Source organism: Ochlerotatus camptorhynchus, unplaced genomic scaffold (genome assembly GCF_037179485.1).
Source record: "Ochlerotatus camptorhynchus isolate MF236.1 unplaced genomic scaffold, CSIRO-AGI_Acam_v1.1 ptg000367l, whole genome shotgun sequence".
NCBI lineage: Eukaryota > Metazoa > Arthropoda > Insecta > Diptera > Culicidae > Ochlerotatus > Ochlerotatus camptorhynchus.
Genome location: NW_027040855.1, coordinates 479,682 through 503,328, shown reverse-complemented (window position 1 = coordinate 503,328; position 23,647 = coordinate 479,682). Strand labels below are relative to the sequence as shown.

The following is a 23,647-nucleotide window of genomic DNA, read 5'->3' as shown; positions in this document are numbered from 1 at the left end:
GATGGAGCCAATCAGCGCCCGCACAGTGGAAACGGACACGGAATCAGCGCATTTCTTACATTTTGCCCGCATTTGCTTGATGTCTTGCCGTTTCGTCGAAGTCGCTGCTTTGAAATTGCCCAGTATTTTTCGATTCAATCGATCCGGGCAATTCGGAAGATTCATTAACTTGGGGCCAAAATTGATCTTGTTGGCAGCACACCACTCCAGAACCACCTCGGAGTAGTGGCAGCTGGCCAAATTGGACCAAAAGATGACTTTGCTTCTATGCTTGCGGATGAACGGCAATACACGCTTTTTCAGGCATTCTTTGATGTAAACTTGGGTTGTCATCATCGAGAATGTGAAAAATGGTTCCGTTTTCAAGCCACAACTGCAAATTTCTTGCCAAATCATAGCCTTCTCCGTGAACTTGTCGGCAAACATGAACTTGAATCTTCCCGGCACATCCCCACGTCCAGTCGCGATGTAAAACTTTTGACCGGGAAGCTGTTTTAGATCGAGTTTGACTATGTTTCGTCATCGATCAAAGTGCAGACCTTTTGTTTCGTCAAAACACGGTCGCACAAAAGCCTTGCACGCTTTTTGACCACGGAATTCTACTTCATGTGCCGGTTCCGATGTTTACTTCCGTGACAAGGATGCTCCGCACCGTTTGAAAGCTGGCGTTGTACCTTCTGGCCACATCTCGGATCGAAAGACCGAGGTTGGCTTTAACGCACCTCAACTTGTTGCTGCGCAGCTGACGATCCTTGGTTCCAGTTTTTCGTAGGTCCGCTGATTCCTTTCCACACTCAGGGTTTCCTTGTAGGTTTTGAGAACTCGACAAACTGTTGTTTTCGGCATCTTCAGCACTTTAGAACTTGGAACCGGACCACTCCGGATTTTCCAGGTGTTTGTGCACAGTATTTCGACAGTGAGCATGCATAAGGGCGTATACGCGATGATCGATTCTCTTCATCGTTTTTCTCTTTGCATTGCTACAGCTAAGCGAAACAATTCTGTAGAATTTGTTCAATGTAGAGTTGTAATAGAATGTATTGGCTTTCAAAAGCAACAACAAACGCACCGACAAACGTTAAATCTAGCGAGTTATTAAGAAAAGAGAAAATCGATGAAGAGAATCGATCATCGCGTATACGCCCTTATGAATGCTCACTGTCGATTTTTTCTTCTTTCGAGTTCCATTTGACGTTTTTTTCTGAACGCGATCGACTACTTTGATCAAACTTGCACCAGTTGTTGTATAAAGGGTGATACGGTCAAAATTTGGTCAATATCAACTTGACGTATTTCTTTCAATTTTGCATTTAAAAAACCTGAACACCCCTCATTTTGAAGGTGTGTGTGTGTAGAATGTTGCTCCTATTTTGATTTTGGAATTCATTCTTCAGTTGTCAAAATGCCGTCCAAGCAAGAAGAGCAGCGTATCAAAATTGTGCTCGCGCATCGCGAAAATCCGAGCTACTCGCACGCAAAGTTGGCAAAATCGCTAAAAGTTGCCAAATCAACCGTTACAAATGTAATTAAAGTGTTTGGGGAACGTTTGTCGACAGCCAGGAAGTCTGGATCGGGGGGAAATCGAAAACCGGGAGCCGCTGAGACGACAAAGAGAGTTGCCGGTAGTTTCAAGCGAAACCCTAACCTCTCTCTCCGAGATGCCGCAAATAAGCTGGGTGTATCGTCTACAACCGTGCATCGAGCCAAAAAACGAGCCGGACTATCGACTTACAAGAAGGTAGTGACTCCAAATCGCGATGATAAACAAAATACGACGACCAAAGCGCGATTCCGGAGGCTGTACACGACGATGCTGACGAAGTTTGACTGCGTGGTAATGGACGACGAAACCTACGTCAAAGCCGACTACAAGCAGCTTCCGGGACAGGAGTTTTATACGGCAAAAGGAAGGGGAAAGGTAGCAGATGTTTTCAAGCACATGAAACTGTCAAAGTTCGCAAAGAAATATCTGGTTTGGCAAGCCATCTGTACCTGTGGCTTGAAAAGCAGCATTTTCATAGCTTCCGGGACTGTCAACCAAGAAATTTACGTGAAAGAGTGTTTGAATAAACGTCTGCTGCCTTTCCTGAAGAAACACGGTTGTTCCGTACTGTTTTGGCCGGATTTGGCATCTTGCCATTACGGTAAAAAGGCCATGGAGTGGTACGCCGCCAACAACGTGCAGGTGGTTCCCAAGGACAAGAACCCTCCCAACACGCCAGAGCTCCGCCCAATTGAGAAATACTGGGCTATTGTCAAGCGGAACCTAAAGAAGACCAAAAAAACTGCTAAGGGCGAGCAGCAGTTCAAGGCAAACTGGCTTTCTGCGGCGAAGAAGGTGGACAAGGTGGCTGTACAAAATCTGATGGCAGGGGTCAAGCGTAAGGCCCGGCAATTCGGATTTGGAAAAGCGGAAGCCTAACTGAATATTTTTCCTGAATTTTATACTAATTGAACTTGATTTTTGAAATAAACGATTTCACCGATTTACACGCGTTTTCCCTTGACCAAATTTTGACCGTATCACCCTTTAGAAGTGAAAACAAACCACTGTCAAAGATTATCGATACCCTACACTAGAGGCGTGATAGCGGCGCGCGAGGGGCGTACAAATGTACTTTTAGTCAGCCTTTAGTCAATACTCATGACAAATTTTCACGTAGGCCCTAAGTTCATGGTTCAAAAGCTCCATTGTTTTGATATGCCTACGATGATGTAAGAAACTAAGACTACAGGGCTGGTAGCAGGTCACTTTTTAGTGATTTGGTCACTATTTTCAAGTCAGTCACTAAAAAGTCACTTTTTTTCATAAAAAAGTCACTGAAGTCACTATTTCTTAAAATATAGTCACTTTTACGACCAATGTTGAGAGTAAAGAATTTGACTTAAAAAACTCTGAGTAAAGTCGTACAAGAACAGTTGCGAACATATGGAAACGTTTACTGTTCTCGAAATCTAATATTTTTTATCATGAAATTGTCATAGACCTATCATACATTTTTAGAGCTTTTTAAAAAAGCTCTAGACTTAACTTTCTGGCTATTTTACATTGAGATCTTGACAGTTTTCCAAGTCTAAACTGTAACAAAAAGTTGCGATAAATTCACCTGAATAGACACGTACGAATTTTCTATCATACTTTTCAGATGAATATATCGTGTTTTGGGGGAGAGATTACATTTGAGTGATACACATAGAAATCAATTGATTTTCACGAAAATTTTATCGGACTTCCTGACAACCTTCAAATTGGCATCACTTAAAAGTTTCGGGAATTCGCAAGTATATAGTACTGGATTTTGTAGTAATGATAAAGTGAATTGGTGATAGACTAAAGATATATATTTCGATTTATTTGAATCATTAAATGATTGTATTCTAGAAAAATTCAATTTCATTCGTATTCTGCAACTTTATTTTTAATTTATAAATGAGTGTTAATTTATAAAAATTATAAAACTGGCGCTTGAAAAAATGAAGAAGCCTGGGAATTCCAACTCGTCCAACAACGACAAAAGCGCACTTTCTTCCATCGCCATTTTTGAATTACGAATACGACGAGAAAATTTTCATACCATGAATTCACGAAAAATTTAAGTGAATTTCACTTAACCCAGTGGTATTCATTGACATTATCATTGAATTCCTATTTTGAAGAGGTTACCTGAATTTTCAGGTAAACATTACCTTTCCCGTTGGTTCAATGTTTAATGTCAAAAAATTCTCTATGAAAGTTTTCAAGCTCTCAACAGAAATTTGAATAAACTTTGACCCCCGGTAGTTTTAGTATCCGTCCAAACATCGAGAAAAACAAAAAATGTCACAGATCTTTGAGTCCCTTTTTAAGTTCATTAAATTGTATTGTATTTTTTCCATACTAATATTCCGGTAATACAAAAACAAAAATTCCAATTCCAGGTCTTAGAAAAAAAAATTAAAAAAAAACTCTAAAATGTATTCTTCAATCCCTAATTTTTCACGATCGAGATTTTAAGTTCAAAATGCATTCAATTTTGTTTTATGTCCGTGATCATTCCATCTGGGAAATTTTTGATGAGATTTTTCTTAAACTACGATCTAGAAAAGTTGTCTAGATCCCAGAGTTATGATTATTTTCCATGTTTGAGGTGTTACAGAAGATTCTATTCTTGGGAAGAATGAAGCAAAGTAAAAATACGACCAGTTCGTTATAGCGACTACAAAAAATACTAACTTACTTAGTATTATGTACATTTAATTCTAGACTGCAGTTCTTCATGTTGCTAAATACATCGCTTCATAGGGTTTTTGATCTAATTTCCGTCCTACTAAGCACAACCCGCGCTTTACCTCTCTTTTCTGAAAGAGTTTAAACAAAAAATGGAATATTTCTGTCAAAGATGACTTGCAAATTTATTCACCTTTCCATACGTACCGTTGGATTTGATAAAGAATCACAAATTGATGAGATATTGTCTAAAATCTAACTATCTACTAATCTAAATTCGTTCTACGAGTTTCAATTCCGTCCTAACGCATTGAAACGCCATTAGATTTTCTTCATCCTACGGATAAACGTAGAATAAGGGGATTCGCTAGGAGCGCTTCTTTTGTCTTGAGAACAATGAGCGGAAATATTCATAAAATGCACTCTAACAGGGTTTATGTTGTAGCTAATGAACTAGCGCATCGGAATAAACCTATTATTGATTTGTGCACGGTGAAATCATTGATATTATTGATCTTTTCTGATCGATAGAACGGAAATGGGCGATTACGACGAAGTAGCGCTCTACCCTACATATATTATATATCTTCAAAAAATGCTGTCTAAAATCGGTACTTTGAACATTTTTCTCTGTGTCTCTATTTCGCGATCTAATAACAAATTCGTGATCTGCAGAGTGAGGAAATAGAGGTTAGAATTGGAACGTGCTCTTGCTCAGGCATGGAAAATCATTTGCATTCATTTCATACATTCATTTGCCTCTAACTTTTGACGTAGAATTACGTCTTTCGGTAACATATTGGGGGTACTATTTCAAAAAAACCTAAATCGAGCACGTTACGAAAAGTCAATAGCGGATGGATATTAATTCCAAACAAGCCAATAGATTGGAATATCATCTACGAATCTACTAAAATTAACACTTTATCAATTTTCAATGGTCACTATTGAAAATTACACGAATGTGAAACTGTTGCTATAATAATGAAAATTATCATCCCGCATCGTGCTCTCTTGCCGTGCGGATCTATTTGCTTTTTGCTGAAGGATGTGTTACTACTACCTAAAGCTACAACAAATTTAAACAGCACTTTTCAGTGCTCAACCTGTAAAAATGTTCTACCTTGTTCAACTCTTATTCCTCTTCGATCCTTGTTTGGACCCTACCCGAGGTAATCCTTCTTGGATATCGATTTGGAAAATTCCTCTTCGATCCTTCAGATTCTTATTGTAATCTGCTTGGAAGTCGATTTGGATAAAAATTTCCTGCCGCCATGGCGCCTAAACGCAAAAGAAAGGGGCAAACTCTTGACCCCCCTTCTGAAGAAATTAATTTGAGTAATCAATTTGATTTGCTCACGGATGATGAGAATGATCCATCATCCAAGAAAAATTCTAGTAAACTTTCCCGGCTTAATGCCAAGAAGGAAAAGATTCCCCCTATTGTGATAACCACTACCGATTTCCATGCTCTTCGCATGGAACTTTTGAATTTCGTGAAAGTTAAGTTTTCACTACAAATTGGACGTCGGGGTGAATGCCGTGTATTGGCTGAAACCTTGGACGGATTTAAATGTCTTCTCAAGTATCTTACTGAGAAGAAGCACAAATTTTTTACTTACGACACCAAAACTGAACGTGTGTTCAAGGTTGTCATGAAAGGACTGCCCAGTGGTGAATCCCTGGATCAGATCAAAGATGAACTGGCAAAATTACTTGGAGTTGTGCCACTCCAAGTAATCAAAATGAAAATGAAATCCCGTCCTGGCGATTCGCGCAACGGGATTTCTAATGATTTTTATGTAGTTCACTTCAAGTCTAGTGAACTAAACAACCTTAAGGCCTTAGAAAAAGCTAGCCTTATGCTCCATGTCCGAGTGAAGTGGGAACACTTCAGGAAGACTGGAGGAAATTTCCAAAACCTCACTCAGTGCCTGAAGTGCCAGGGATGGGGTCACGGAACTAAAAATTGCTACATGCCAGCTAAATGCATGAATTGTGGTGATTCCTCTCACGCAAAGGACGACTGTCCTGTGAAGGAAGATCCTAAGAAATTTAAATGTTCAAATTGTGGTGAAAACCACAAATCCAATTTTTGGGAATGTAAGACTCGCAAAGCGATCCTACAATCTCGTTCTAAGCGACAGGTAGGAAACGCTCAACGTTTCCGACCAGGTACAAATTCCTCTGCTGTTAACAACTGCTGTTATCACCCCTGCTTCAAATTTTTCATCTGTACCTACTCCCCTCGCTGCTAACAATGTTCAGCGAGTTAATGGAGCTACCTATGCTGCTATTGCAGCGGGTAGAAATCAAAATACTAACCAAAGTAATTCTAACGGAAATTTTGACAATTTTGACTTAGGAAGCATTAACTGCCCCTAAAATGGAATTTTTACAGAAATCATTAATTGACATGATTTCTGATATGCTTAAATCTAACTCCATGTTTGATGCTATTCAAACTGGAGTAAAATTTGCAAATAATATTGTCATGACTTTAAAATTCAGTAATGGATTTTAAAGCATTAAGTATAGTAAATTGGAATGCTCGATCTCTTAAAGATAATGAAGACGAGCTATTTAACTTTTTGAGAGTTCATAACGTGCATATTGCCGTTATAACTGAAACGTTCCTTAAACCTGACCATAAGGTTAAGAAGGACGCAAATTACTTGATTTATAGAAATGATCGTCTTGATGGACCCTGTGGTGGCGTTGCCATCATTATTCATAGACGAATCAAACATTAAATTTTTTCTTCATTTGAAACCAAAGTTTTTGAAACTTTGGGAGTTTCTGTTGAAACAAAATTTGGACAACTTACGTTTATAGCTGCCTATTTGCCATTCCAATGCGTAGGCCAGAAAAAGAATTTTCTCAAGGGTGACCTCCAGAAACTTACCCGTCATAGGTCTAAATTCTTCATAATTGGTGATTTTAATGCAAAACACCGCTCATGGAATAATGCTCAAAGCAATTCCAATGGTAATATTCTGTTTGATGATTGTTCTGCAGGTTATTACACTATTCAATATCCAAACAGCCCAACATGCTTTTCTTCTGCAAGAAATCCCTCAACTATTGATTTGGTCTTAACTGATTCATGTCAACTTTGTAGCCAATTGGTTACCCATGCTGACTTCGGTTCTGATCACCTTCCAGTAACTTTTGAAATATCCCAAGAAATAATTTGTAATCCAAACAGTTCTATTTTCAATTACCATAGAGCTGATTGGGAGCAGTATCGAACAATTATGGAATATAACTTCGATCCAAACATTCCTTTGCAAACCAAAAATGAAATTAATTATGCTCTTGAATCTCTGACTACTTCTATAGTTGCAGCAAGAGCTGCCTCAATACCAAAATGCGAGGTTAAATTCGATTCAATTATAATAAACGACGATCTTCAGCTCTTGATCCGTCTTAAAAATGTCCGTAGGAGACAATATCAAAGAACACGCGATCCTGCCATGAAGGTTATCTGGCGGGATTTGCAAAAACAAATTAAAAAGCGATTCTCTGCCTTGAGGAACAAAACTTTTGAAAATAATGTTTCTAAATTAGACCCGAGTTCCAAACCCTTTTGGAAACTCACAAAAATTTTGAAAAAACCTCAAAAGACAATTCCAGCGCTTAAAGAAGGTGGTAAAATTTTGATCACAAATTTGGAAAAAGCTCAGAAACTTGCTAAGCAATTCGAGAGTTCTCATAATTTCAGTTTGGGTCTTACTAGTCCTATTGAGAATCAGGTTGCTCGGGATTTTCGGAATATTTTCTCTCGGGAAAATATTTTTGATGATTCCTGGGGGACTGATTTGGACGAAGTAAGGTCTATAACTAAAAAAATTCAAAATATGAAAGCTCCAGGTGATGATGGAATTTTCTATATCCTCATCAAAAAACTCCCAGAGAGTACCTTGTCTTTCTTGGTAAAATTATTTAACAGATGTTTCCATTTGGCATACTTTCCTGATAAATGGAAAAATGCAAAAGTTGTTCCAATTTTGAAGCCGGATAAAAATCCAGCTGAAGCTTCTAGCTACCGTCCAATAAGTTTGCTTTCTTCAACAAGTAAACTTTTTGAAAAGATAATTTTGAATAGAATGATGCTTCACATCAATACGAACTCAATTTTTGCAGATGAGCAGTTTGGATTTCGCCATGGGCATTCAACTACTCATCAACTCTTAAGAGTTACCAATTTAATTCGTTCAAACAAATCTGAAGGCCACTCAACTGGAGTTGCTCTTCTAGACATAGAAAAAACATTCGACAGTGTTTGGCATGAAGGTTTGATTGCTAAATTGAAAAAGTTTAATTTTCCACTTTATATTATGAAATTAGTTCAAAATTATTTAACTGACAGAACTCTGCAGGTAAATTATCAAAATTTCAAATCTAATCGACTACCTGTTAGAGCAGGAGTTCCTCAGGATAGCATTCTTGGGCCTATATTGTATAACATTTTCACTTCGGACCTCCCTGATTTTCCTCAGGGTTGCCACAAATCTTTGTTCGCTGATGACACAGGCATTTCCGCTAAAGGAAGAAGTCTTCGTGTAATTTGCAGCAGACTGCAGAAAAGTTTAGATATTTTCTCTTCTTATTTACAAAAATGGAAGATTTCTCCCAACGCTTCCAAAACTCAACTTATAATATTTCCACATAAGCCTAGAGCTTCGTTTTTGAAACCTAGTAGTAGTCACATAGTCATTATGAACGGAGTTCCAATTTCCTGGTCAAACCAAGTGAAATATCTTGGATTAATACTTGACCAAAAATCAACTTTTAAAGATCACATTGAGGGCATTCAAGCCAAATGTAACAAATATATAAAATGTTTGTATACTCTTATAAACAGGAAATCCAAACTTTGCCTGACGAATAAACTTCTAATATTTAAACAAGTTTTTAGACCGGCCATGCTTTACGCTGTGCCAATATGGTCTTGTTGTTCCACTACCAGGAAAAAAGCACTTCAAAGGATTCAGAACAAAGTTCTGAAAATGATTTTGAAGTTGTCTCCCTGGTACAGTACTACCGAGGTACATAGAATTTCGAATGTTGAGACTTTAGAACAAATGTCCAACAAAATAATTAATAATTTCAGGCAAAAATCGTTGCAATCCTCAATTGCAACGATTAATTCCCTTTATACTTAGATAAGATTTAGTTTTAGTTTTTAGTTTTAAGATATCAATTGTTATACTGACATGCAGGTTAAAAAACCTGTTTAAAATACTGAATTGCCAAGACATGAACAATGTAAAAACACTTATATATATATATCATAACAATTAAGGCTGGTACGTTACTGCAGTAACTGGAGCACCTAGGTTAAAATGAAATGTAATTTATTTTGAATTTGGAACAAATAAAGAGTTAAAAAAAAAAATGAAAATTATCATCGACTGACTGCGAAAAGCGCTTTCCCCAACACAGATTTAAAAATCGAATTCACTCCGGTCTCACCGAATGATGTTTATTCAATGTGGTGAGTGGTAGTTTCCGGTGGTCATCATCAGTACCAGCAGCAGTGCTTTCGGCGCGTGGCGTTGTAGATTGTTCTCCAGTACACGACGAAATGCTGCCCGCAAGCGCGAGCTGCAGCTCACTGAGCAGTCCATTCGCCGAAGAAGGAGGAATAAGTTGCACCGCTACTGATCGGATTTCAGTTGCTCGTCGTGAGCTGCTGTGGGTCGTCTATGCCAAGCGCGTCACCGTTCCAAACAAGATGCAGCTCTTAAGCCTTATTTGTGTAAAACACCTTAATAACTCAGCATTACTGAACCATCACGACAAAACGGTCCTTTTCAGGACCACCATAAATTTGTTAAAGAGTATTTTCTGAACACCAGTGATGTCATTTCACCCAAATACGGCTCTAGCGTACGTATATTTTGCCTCCTCTGAGGATGTATGCATTGCAACTCATGCGAGCAAATCACCACGTTTACGGTGAGAACACGACGAGCCAAGTGTGAGAGAGTGCTTATTGAGAACTTCTGTGGTGAAAACTAAAATCACTCTCTCTAAATAAATGAATTTAATGTGCTCTAGAGTTCACTCATCTAAAAGCTCTCGAGGGTTTACCTCTCGAGAAACTTCACTGCCGAGACCACTCTCCAGAGCATAGGTTTAAGCGCTGTTGAAGCATTATTTAACCTTCATTCGCAAACCTAAACCACAATCGGGTAGAGGAGAATTGTCCCTACCTGTTCATTATGTTGGTTTGCCTTTCCGGACTTTATTTGTTTACAAAATGGAGTTAAGGCCATTTCAATTGTTGGTCTTGATTTTGCTACAAGCATATTAAGCATAAAATGGACCTACTACATATGAAACACAAACCATTCCCCATCCCAGGTGGTCATTCTCTAAACAGGCCTGATAGCTAGGCGGGTAATACAAAGGTGACACAGTAGGAAGAAGTGTTAGTTTGTTTACTAAAATGAACTATGCCCATTTTGTTATGGCAAGTGTTGCTATAAGAAATGCTCTTCGTGTTTATTAGCGAAATTCACATCAAAGGTTGATTAATTGCGTATCAAATCGAGCGATCCACCACATAAGGGTGTTCGAGCATCATAATTTATTTTCGAAGTGTCAGTGAAAATTCATAAATTTTTCTGAATGTTTACTTAAATTTGACATTTCGAAAATAAAGTATAATGTTCAAAAATCTCTCTGTTGTCGATCGTGTGATTTTCAAAGTGTTTGTCAAAATTTATTCTTGGTCTGTCAAAAATAATTCTGGTACAATAGCAAGTTTATTTGAAAATTTTCTATCTGTAAAATTTAAGTTAAAATTCACCAAATGGAACACAGCCACACAGATTGAATCCAAGGTTTGTTCGATTTTGACGTACTGGTTCTATGGGAGTTTAGGTATTTTAAGCATAACTATTCAAGTCGACGTATCTGATTATGTAAACAATCTCTTCAATCGACGATTTTTGGAAACTGCAAACTCACTCACAGAAACTAATAACACCAGCTAGTAGGCGCAAGTTTCCCCTACCTGATAATGGTGTTTGTTTGCGTGGGTGAGTTAGCAGTTAAGACAAATCGTCGATTGAAGAGATTGTTTACAAAAGCATATACGTCGATTTGAATAGTTACGCTTGATTTGTTTAGGCCGCTACCATACTAAGAGCGAAGAGGCACGCGAATCGTGAAATCGAATGTTAGGAATAATATCAATAGGGTAGCGACTTACTTGGGCCTAAGCGCCCATTTTGGGCCTATCAAGCAGAAAACATCAAATAAATCCATGATTTCGGCGTTAACACGTAAATTATGAATTTAGTACGATACTTTAGTTCAAATGCTACCGAACGCAGTCAATAAGAACGCGTGATATGAATGTTTGCATCCAACATTCTCAAAAACAAATGAAGCGCTCCGACCGAATCAATCTTCATCTTCATCCGATAGGCCGAAGTGAATTCATTGGCGTTTCAATTGCGTTTCAATGCGTTAGGCCGAGTTTAAAATTCGTAGGCCGTGTTAGGCGTCAAGAACCAGTGTTAGACTTTTAACAATAACGCAACCATTTGTTTCTCTTTATCAAATCTTAAGGTACGTACGGAAAGGTAAATAAGTTTGGAAGCCATCAGTAATAATAACATTCCATTTGGTGCTAAACTACGCTAGATTAAGAAAGACTAAGTACGGGTTGTGCTTAATAGGCCGGAAATGGGATAGTTAACCCTAATAGGAATTCTTTTGTATAGAACGCTAAGCGCGCCTCTTCGCTCCCACTACAGCAGCGGCCTTAAGGCCCACGCACATTAAATCCGAATCGGACGCGTTGCGGCAAAGTGATAGTTAAATCTATTGTCTAACTGTAAAATTTACGTCAACGCAACGCAAACGGATCTAATGTGGGTGGCCCTTTAGAGTCCTATGCTGAATCAATGGTAAAATTAACAGATTGCTTAGATGTTCCATGTTGGCTTCAATCAGCTAGACTATACAGCAAAAAAATGTAATATCGATCAACGTAAATCAAGCTGATGTATGAAATAATGATGTAATAGCAAAAAGCATATACAATATTACATCAATGAATGTAATTTTGTTCTCAAAATCGATGTACATTGTACAACGTAATATTACATAACCGGCGGAATGATCTCTGTGCAGCTGTTTGGATGTAATATTCAACAACTTTTTTTCTGTGTAGATCATTTCCAAGTATCAAAAATGAATTATGAAGGCTAGTTTGAAGCATTTGACAGAAGTATAACGAGAAGATGAATTGAATTGTAACAACTACAAGGTTTGAACAATCCAATATCGAATGGAACATTGAAACGGAGCTTCAAATCATTCACAATTGCACTTTCTCTATATCCAGAGGACCAACCAGTTCCAGGCGAGTAAGAGAGGTGCCACAGTCGGAAGAAGTGTTAGTTTGTTTACTAAAATGAACCGCCCATTTTGTTATGGCAACTTTTGCTATAAGAAATGCTCCTCGTGTTTATTAGCGAAATTCACATCAAAGATTGATTTATTGCGTAGGAAATCAGTTTGGCACGGCATTTGTGACCAGCATACACCTTCCAGTCGTACGAAACAGGTCAAAAACAGTCCAAATCCGCAGATAAAAATTTTTGTTTTGAATTTCTGTATGGCAAAATAGTGAACTTTTCGTGAACATTAACGGCAAAGAACTCACCAACACTGGGAGACCGTGAGTTCCTGCCCACCTGTCTTAAAAACATCTCGCAACCAGTTCTCCCACTCCAGTATTCTCTGGAGTGAGCTTCTGTGAGTTCACTGTAGAGTGTTTTTGAGCGCTTATGTCGCTCACTAGTTCCCACCAGTGTAGAGTGATCTAATCTCGAGATGTTTTTAAGACAGGTGGGCAGGAACTCACGGTCTCCCAGTGTTGGTGAGTTCTTTGCCGTTAATGTTCACGAAAAGTTCACTATTTTGCCATACAGAAATTCAAAACAAAAATTTTTATCTGCGGATTTGGACTGTTTTTGACCTGTTTCGTACGACTGGAAGGTGTATGCTGGTCACAAATGCCGTGCCAAACTGATTTCCTACGCAATAAATCAATCTTTGATGTGAATTTCGCTAATAAACACGAGGAGCATTTCTTATAGCAAAAGTTGCCATAACAAAATGGGCGGTTCATTTTAGTAAACAAACTAACACTTCTTCCGACTGTGGCACCTCTCTTACTCGCCTGGATCTAATCTCACCGCGCAGTTCATTCCAATAACTACACACACAGTAAGGGTGTAGTGAATAATATACTGCATGTAGTGCTCTTTCTAGAACAAACAGAGCGAGAAGATTAGAATGTTAGCTCTTGTCTCTCACAGAGGAGAATGACAAGTATGCTGAACACTTTTCACATTACCATTAAAAAAAACCAACCTACATTGATCGATTCTCTTCTTCGACTCTCTCTTTCGATAATAGCTTGGCTCCAAAAATATGTTCAGCTGTTATTATCATCTAATACGCTTAACAATAGTTTCTTTTACTAGGCTATGTAGAAAAATAATCCCGAAATATGAATGCAGTAGATTGATCTATTTGAAAAGTGACACGAGACTTGTCAAGGTCATCAATCGGATGTCAGTTCCCATAAGTATAAATCTAAGATACTAAGATGTATTTTAATGCAACATTGGTGGTGCAATTTCAAAAACCAAAGTCGGTCACGACATGAAAGTAGTCTGATTTTGATCCAGAGATGATGAATTTTAATTCTTAATACGCCAATCGATAGGAAATTTTTCTACGAGTCTGTTAAATTAAGACTATCAATTTTCAAATGTCACTATTGAAAATGGCACGAATGTGCAACTGTTGCTATGATTATTTAAATTATCATCGATTGCCTTTTTGATGCAAAAAATTCTTCCCGAATTTTCTTAATAAGAGGGGCTAACAATTTACATCAAAAATCATAAACGTAGGTACCGTCCGGTATGCTCAAATTATGTGATTGGTGTGTTTTCCCTAAAACAGATTCAATTTCCGAATACCAAAATGTTATGGGCAGTTCAATCTCTTCAAATTTCTACAATTGTAGCGCGGATCACGTAAGCGCGCATAGGAACTGCAAGCGGACAAACCTCCCAAGAAGCAGCCGAAAACTGATGCTGAAAGAAATCGATGTTATCGAGGCAGGATCAGAACGGCTTTAGACAACATTGCTTTATCTACTGGTTGGGATGCTGGAGAAGGGTCTTCAAGACAAGGTAGAACATTTGACTGTACTCCTTTGAAACAAAAATGTACTCTGTTTGCAACGTATCAATTCGTCAAGAACATCAATTGAAGACTACTATGCCATCACCCTTCACAAAAATGTTCACCAATCGATCCAAGTGCAACGCATGAGCACCGCTATCATCTCCAGCATTGTTCTAAACTGGCTGCCAAGCTTTCAACCCATCGGTCCTTTCCAGGACCACAAATAAAAGAGTTAAGTAAAGAGTTCAAGTAAGAGCTGAGGATATATCGTACAGAATTGGCTACATGGACACCGACAGACGCACCTTAAAAACAAAACTCTCAAATTGCTTCCAAATCTTAACCTATCGAACTTTTTCACTGATAATGTGTATATCGTCAGGTATGTGTCTTCCTTGTTACACTCCAGACCGCGCTCACTTCACCAATCGCAGTTCCTCAATTGAATATGATCTGACCATGAAACAAGCAACTCATGGAATTCCCGATCAACTTCGACCTATTATTATTCCGCGTATTTTTACTGAAAAGTACCAACAAGTCAATTGCATGAAAAGATATTTTACAGACGGGTCCCGTCTCAATGGATCTACTGGCTTCGGTGTCTTCAATGAAAACTCTAGCGCCTTCCGCAAACTTCAGGAACCTTGTTCCGTTTTTGTCGCTGAGCTGGCAGCAATCAACTTCGCATTGGGGATGATTTCCAATATGCCCACAGACCATTACTTCATCTTCTCATTCATCATTCGCTGCCAGACTGTTGAGCAGTTCAGTCGATTTGAATTCTCTCTAGTTTCGTTCGTTCGTTCGCAAGTCGAATTAGCTCCGCGTTGTATAGTGACGCTCTCGCTGACCCAGCCATGGGTAAGAAATCGCGCGGTAACGCGAGTGCCGGCTTACCGGGAAAACAGACTATCCCAGGAGACGGCGCGACCACCGAGCCAGCTCAGAAGAAGCAGAAGAAAACCCCATTGCCCGTCCCGACAGGCGTTGCGGACCCGCAGCCGGGGCCTCCCGGAACTAAACGACCCAGACCTGAAGACATCAGCGCCACCGCATCGGCAGCAAAAAAGCTGCTGAGCAACAATCCGTTCTCCGCCCTGCAGAACGGAGCCCAGCCGCAGTCGGACCCTGAGACGGTGCCTAAAAAAGTTAAGTTGCCACCCTTCTATGTGAAGGGCTTCCCTCCCGGGCTATGGGAGCAGCTGGATTTCTACATTAAGCAGGGCCTTCGCTGCACCATTCAACGGTGCACGGAAGGCTACAAACTGATGGTCTCGGCCGAAAATCACTACAACGCAGTCCAGGCCCTCTTGGACAGGATGAAGCTGGAGTACTTCTCCCACGACGTCGAGGCCACCAAGCCGCTGAAAGTGGTGCTGCGCGGGCTCCACGACATGGACACCACCACCTTAATGGACGAGATTAAGGAAAACGGCCTCAAGCCGGTCGAAATCCACAAGATGACCCGCAGCAAGGCCATCAAGTATCGTGACCAGCTCTACTTGGTCCATCTGCAGAAGAACTCCACAACCGTGAAGGATCTCCATACGACACGCACACTGTTCCACATCGTAGTGAAGTGGGAGCGGTATAAGCCAACCCACCGTGGCGTCACTCAGTGCTCGAACTGCCTATTGTTCGGGCACGGCACCAGGAACTGCCGCATGGCCAGCCGCTGCATCAAATGCGGCAAAAACCACAAGATCGACGACTGCGACAGCATCGAGGAAGCCGCTCCCACATGCGCCAACTGCGGTGCTGCCCACAAGGCCACGAGTAAGGCCTGTCCGAAGCGGGCCGAATACGCCGAGATCCGGAAGAAGGCCTCGTCCAACAACCAGCCCGGTCGCAAGAAGGTCCCGGAAAACAACGCGCAGAACTTTCCTCCGTTATCACCGGTCCAACCACGGCCAATTCCAGTGTTGGCGCCGCTCCCGCTCAACCAACAGTTGCCTGCTTCCCAGTCGGCTGCCGCTGCAGTACCCAGTCAAGCCTCCGGCCCATCGACGGATCCCCCTGCTCCGGGATTGGCCGGTACAACCGGTGAAGCTACAGACGATTCTCCGCTGTCAACGGATGAGATCGTCACACTGTTGGCCCAGGCCATCATCATCAAGCGCACCTGCGCAACAAGAACACAACAGCTCCAAGCTATCATCTCCTTCGTCGCTAATTATGGACCGTGAACCCATAAAGATCGCCAACTGGAACGCTCGCTCCGTAGGGGCGAAAAACATTGAGCTTGCAGACTTCCTCCGCAAGCACGACATCGACGTGGGCCATCTCACCGAGACTCACCTCAAGACCGGTGACAGCTTCTGGCTGCCCGACCACAGCATTGTCCGGCTTGATCGCACCAGCTCCAGGGGGGGCGGTGTCGCGGTCATCATCAAGAAAGGCATCAAGTACTGCACCCTACCCCACTACCGCACTTCCATCATCGAGGCCTTTGGCATAGAGGTGGAAACATCGACCGGAAACGTCCGGTTCATCGCCGCCTACTGCCCCCGGCAATGTACCGTTAGCAATGGTACAGCACAGCAGTTCAAGAACGACCTTGCCATCATAACCCACACCAATGCCCGCTTCGTAATCGGAGGGGACCTGAACGCCCGGCACGAGGCCTGGCGGAACTACCAGCAGAACCAGAACGGCCGCCTGCTATTCGACCATTCCCAGCATGGTCTCTATTCCGTCTGGTTTCCGGACGAACCAACCTTCACATCACCGACGGGCAACCCATCGACGCTGGACCTGTTCTTGGCAAACACCAGATTAGCCAAGCCGGTTGCCGTCAACGACCTGAGTTCGGACCACCAACCGGTGCTGACCGAGCTGGGCTACAACGTGGCCCCTGCACCGTGCCAGCGGAAGGACTACCATCGAGTCAACTGGGTTCAGTTTCGACGCGTGGTCGACCGCCACATCGACGACAACCCACCGCTCGACACAGTGGATGACATCGACCGGGCCCTGGAGGGTCTCCATCAAGCCATATCCGTGGCTGACGAAGAGTGCGTTCGACGAGTTCCTGTGAGGGGTAAGTTTCAAGCAATTGATTCCCACACCAAACTCTTGATTCGGCTCAGAAATGTTCGTAGACGCCAGTTTCAGCGGACTGGGGATCTGCAGCGTAAATACGAAATGGTCGATCTGAATCGGCAGATCGCTTCCAGAATGGTCTCAATCCGGAACGAGAGTTTCGGGCGGCTCGTTCAGAACCTGGACGACCGTTCCAGACCATTCTGGAAGGTTGCCAAGGTGCTGAAGTCTCACCCCAAGCCCATTCCACCACTTAGAGTCAATGACGAACGGCTTATCACCAACGAAGAGAAGGCCAATGCGATTGGGGAGCTCATTGCCCAGTCGCATTTGCTTGGCTCTAAAATCCCAAGTCCACTCGAGAACCAGGTTGCGCAGTGCGTCCTGACGTTAGATGCCTCCCCTTGTGCCGTCCCTCCAGAAGAACGGATTACAGAGGAACAAATTTGCTCAGCGCTGAAATACAGTAAGAACATGAAGGCTCCCGGGTTTGACGGAATATTCAACCTAGCGTTGAAAAATCTCAGCCCGAGGGTGCACTCGCTGCTAGCTGCCACCTTCAACAGATGCTTGGAGCTGCACTACTTTCCAAGCATCTGGAAGGTGGCAAAAATCATCCCGATCCGCAAACCTGGGAAAGACCCTTCACTACCGTCAAGCTACAGACCAATTAGCCTGCTCTCAGCGCTGAGCAAGCTGTTCGAAAAATTGATCCTCAGCCGACTAAACAAGTTTGTGGAGGAACATGACATTCTTCTTCCGGAACAGTTCGGGTTCCGCAAGGGGCATTCCACCAATCATCAGCTAGTGCGGGTGATGAATAACATCCGAAGTAACAAAGCTGTATCCAAGTCCACAGCCATGGCCTTGTTAGACGTCGAAAAGGCGTTTGACAATGTCTGGCACGACGGACTTATATACAAGCTTTGTAACTCTAACTTTCCACCATACCTTGTGAAAATCACCCGTAACTATCTCCAGCAAAGGTCGTTCAGGGTGTCGTTGAATAGTTCCCTTTCGGGACAATTTCCGATCCCAGCAGGTGTTCCGCAAGGGAGTCTGCTGGGACCACTGCTTTACAGCATCTACACGTCGGACATCCCTCCTCTAGGAGACGGTTGCGTGTTCTTTCTGTTTGCAGATGACACCGCGATAGCTGTCAAGGGTAGGATGCCTCGTGAAATTACGAACAAGCTCCAACGATGCCTTGACACCTTTACTGATTATGCCACCACGTGGAAAATCAAAATCAACGCCTCGAAAACCCAAGCGATCATGTTCCTTCACAGACAATCATTAAAACTTAAACCGTCTCCCTCCTGTACCGTAATAATGGATGGTACAAGGGTCGAGTGGTCCACTGATGTTACTTATCTCGGGATGTTGTTCGATGAGAAGCTCCTGTTCCGCTCGCACATAGAGAAAACCCTAGTTAAGTGCTCCGCCTTGGTTAGGTGTTTGTATCCGCTCATTTGCCGCAGATCCCGCCTCTCAAGGCAAAACAAACTGGCTGTTTACAAACAGATCATAGCCCCCGCGATCTTCTATGCCGCCCCGGTGTGGGAATCGTGCGCTCAGACCCACAGGAACAAAATCCAGGTTGCACAGAATAGAGTGTTGAGGATGATCCTAGATCGTCCATTCGACACAAGAATAGCAGACCTCCATCAAGAGGCAGAAATTCCCAAAGTAGATTCCAAAATTGATGATATGACAACTAAATTTATTCAAAAATGCAATCTTTCTGAACATGCTTTAATAAGCAATTTGTACATAGTAGGTTAAGTGTATATAGTAGAGTAGGTTAGTTTTAAGCTGTAAATAGTAGTATTAAGTAGTTTCTCTTCAAATTCTAAAAACAAAACAAACCAATCCCACCAAGGTGGTCGACCGTGTACTAAGTCTAGGACTAATTCTGTAAAACAAATTTTGAATTTTGCCCATACCTAAAGATGAAGAAATCATTAAATCACTTAGTAAAAATTTATATGGTAATCGTCCAAGTTAAACTAAAATAAAGATCATTTAAACTAAAAAAAAACTTCATCTTCTCGGATAGTCTCAGTTCGATTGAGGCTATTCGGTCGATGAAACAAGGTAGGCACTCATCTTATTTCCTTTCAAAGGTAAGGGAGCAGATGAGTGTACTGGTCGAAAGATCATATATGATTACCTTTGTATGGGTCCCCTCACATTGCTCAATCCCAGGCAATGAGAAGGCGGACTCTCTCGCAAAGGTGGGCGCGCAGGAAGGCGAATTGTATGACAGGCAAATTTCACACGATGAATTTTACCATTTAGTGCGTCAGAGTACCTTTTCGAGTTGGCAAACCGATTGGGACACTGGAAATCTTGGACGGTGGTTACATTCAATTATTCCTAATGTTTCTTCGAGAGCGTGGTTTAAAGGCTTGAACTTAAGTCGTGACTTCATTGGCGTGATGAGTAGACTTATGTCCAACCACTACTCGCTAGATACTCATCTCAATAGAATAAACCTTGTGGACAGCAACGTCTGTCGCTATGGAAACGGTTACGATGACATCGATCACGCAGTTTGGCAATGTACGGATAATGACGCCGCCAGAGAGCGACTTTTGAATATCATCGAAGCCAAAGGAAGACAACCCTATGTTTCTATATAGTTATATGCAGTCGATTTATGTGTTTCTTCAACTGTCTAGTATAAGAATTTAATTCCTTTGTCTTTTGTCTCTCTTTAATAGTTTTTATTTGTCTTGTCCCTCCGTCTCGATGAGTATCATCGTCACCCACTGGACACCATAGCCGGTCGAACTCCAGACGAAACTATTTAGAACCGCACTACCGTTCATACTGGTGACAACGCTCTGATGAGACAACGAAACCTTATCCCAAGCTCCTCTCCTGATCCTATCCTTCGAGAATGTACCTCTCTAACCTCGAGTAAGCCGCAAGCATTCAGCCCAACTCCTACTAGACATAGAATTAAGTGAATTTTGTTTCAACCAAAGAACAATGAACTATCGGCTCCGTAAAGCTAACGTGATTGAGCCTTCCAAATAAACGAACTAGTTAAAAAAAGGTATTACGTACAGTTGTGAGATTAACCCGTTTTTCTCAAAAACTGAAGTCGTGCAAAGAATTTGAGTACATATTTGGATTCCGCGAGACAAAATCTATTTAATTCATTGCATTTGGTCGAAGGGTGAACAAAAAAGATTAAATTTTGCCGACATGTGTCGGTCGAATCGGCATGAATCGTGTTGAAGCTATCATGTGGCACTTCAAATCACATGATAATTCAAAAACAATATAAATTGTAGACATATTGAGCGTGCAGGACATAATTGGCCACATCCGGACATGTTCCGTGTACCCCAAGGGATGAGGCCAGTTTCTGACTTGGACCAAAACCCATCATGCGGCACCTCAAATCACATGGGAATTAAAAACAATGCAATGGTGGTTAAATCAAGAGTCCAGGATCACATTAGACACATTTGAACATGTTCCGGGCTTGGATAGTTTCCAGTTCCTTTCCAGGATCTCGGAAATAATAACATTTAGTCCAACTTTAATCATCAATGTGAATTTCAGCCCAAAATGAATGAGAAATAAACAAAATGCAGCTTGAAACATGCTCATGGAACATAGTTACAGCCATTTCCCTAAGCAAGTTTAGAAAGGTTGAGCAGGTCTGATCTAAGTTATCAATTACGCATGGATAATCTTGGTCTGGTGGGATTTGAAACTATTATTCTCACATTGCCTGACGTTTCGGCCATTTTCAAGAGACTGTTGTTGTACTTGTTAAAGGTCTAATAAACATACCCAAATAAACATTGGGCAACGTAAAATAAACCGTTTCAATTCCCACAAGACTGAGAATAACAGTACCTTTCCAGAGTAAAATTTAGGCTACTTTATATTTTCAATTTTTTTTTATAAATATTCAACAGGGCGATATAATTTTTGCATCACAATGTTAATTCTATATGAAATGGAAAAACGTTCTCAACCATAAAAATATTAAAACATAATTATCATCTTGAAACATGCCTTTTTCACAGAAATGTTCAATACACTACTGGATATGTGGGCAACATATGATTGGGTTCAGAGGCTGCTTAAATAGGCGACTCCGTCAATGACATGTATTTTAATGCACTGAACATCCCCGAAACCTACCTCGTACATAGCGACCTGATCTGGCTTGGTTTGCGATGTGATGTGATTTGATTTCATCCCCTTCGCATTCAATTGTATGCCATCCAACCAACTTTGCAAAATTCCTACATGCAGTCAGCCTCTATGTAGGTAGACTGTACATAGTTCCCGGGTTCGAAGCAACCACGTTTGACTCTTTTGTACTTTATTGAATTTGAATGAAAATGGTGTCTGTGCCTTGGCACGGAACGAAAGCTGAGTGGTTTTCCTCCCCCAACTCTCCATCCTGGTAGCGGGGCGGAGGCACACAACAAAACATGGCGGCGACAGCGACGACTACGACTCCGAGTCAATCCGATTCAATCACCGACGCCAAGAGTGGTTCTCGTTCAGCAAGCAGATGGGGTGCGGTGCCGAATGGGTGGGAGCTCCATGTGGAGAAGTACAAATGATTTGAACTTGTAGCATTTGGATGATGCTCTCTGTTGTTCCCTTCCAAAGTTCAGAACGTGGTTTGGCTCCGGTCCCGATCTGTGCCGATTGCCGTATACACTTCAATTCCAATTAACGTCGTCGTCGTCCTCCTTCTGGTTCAGACTTGCTGTCTGCGTTGTGTGTGTGTGTGTGTGTGTGTGTGTGAGTATGATGTTTTTTCCCCGATTCTCATTCTCGCTTTGATAGGATTTAGTGGAGTCGCCATCGAACGGACCAAGTAAGCCAGGGGTCACGGAACTGACGGTCGAACCAAAAAAACGACTGACATCAGCGTTCGTTCGATCGCTGGAAAACCCAGGGAGGGAAAAGGCTAAAGAACAAAAACGAGAAAGAGAAAATTAAACCAAAATGCAAAAGGATGATCCGGTATTAAAAATCTATTCAATTGAGAGTTCGCCACCGCTCGCTCCTCGCTGGATGGGTGTGTGCCTTTCCTAGTTTAACGTCGAGCTGGGTGGTACGAGTGCCGGCGCCGGGCTCTCTGTTGCTGCTCTCAGCATTATTATTCGGCACTCTGGTACATAGGGAAAACATCTAAGTCCATTCGCATCGCAGCGATTTGGTTCCGACGGATGGTGGTTTCAAAGTTGGTAGCACGACGGCTCTCGAGCAAACGGTGATGATACTCTCTAGTGCCGACGGATGGTTGGTGGCAGTGAACTTATCTCATTTAAGTTTTGCCGAGCGAATCCGTGGCGCTTTGATACATATGGCTGAATTTTGTAACTTCTGTCACTTTGATGATTTGTTGAGTACGGGATTAAGTGGAATGCAATTTCCCCGAGGGTGTGCGTACAATCCAATTATGTTGAGTTTGGTGTAACAATAGTAAATTGTGTTCCTAATTCAGTGCGTGCAGTTTTTGTCATTATTTCATGGACTTTAATATTATGTATACGAATGGTGGTAAAGTAATAACATTAATCGATGTATTTTCTTTTTATGTTGCAGGTGCCAGGCTGGAACGGGAAACTGTACCGTCGACAAGGCGCATCGAAATCAGTGCCAAGCATGTCGGCTGAAGAAGTGTCTTAATATGGGAATGAATAAAGACGGTGAGTATTAGATAATAACGGCATATTTTTATTAGAGAAACTTAACACATTCACTGACTGGTAAAAACACACAAATCATAATTATAATATTTCCACACCACAACCAGTTACGTGGTACCTGTTTTTTAGATTTTCCTCACATGGTTGCGTAGGCTTTGTTTTATTCTTTGACTGCGTCATCATTATAATCGCATTTCTAACATTAACTCACTCCCCAAATAAAATTGCAAGTTTTATCACGGTTTTAAGGCATTCTTAATGTCTAAATCATCGACTACAGAACCCTTTAAATCCTAAATCGTTACTTGGGTTTTCTCTTTTACCTATGGCAATTCATTTGCTACTTTTAACTTACATGAATGTCAATGAGGAAATCTGTGAAGCGCGAGATTAAGTGATAGAGTTTATGGTCAAAATATCAAGAATTTTTTTTTTGAGTACTATTGTGAGTTGATAGCTAAGAGAG

At 41.5% G+C, this 23,647-nt stretch overlaps 1 protein-coding gene across 2 annotated transcripts in view; it reads left to right on the top strand.

Annotated features, from left to right (window-relative positions):
- Nucleotides 1-23,647, top strand: part of LOC135709871 (photoreceptor-specific nuclear receptor-like) — a 119,594-nt gene that overhangs the window by 27,987 nt on the left and 67,960 nt on the right. For both annotated transcript variants that reach the window (XM_065232305.1, XM_065232304.1), the window contains exon 4: nt 23,078-23,181. In XM_065232305.1, the coding sequence (XP_065088377.1) occupies nt 23,078-23,181 (104 nt within the window). The remainder of the gene's footprint in view (nt 1-23,077; nt 23,182-23,647) is intronic.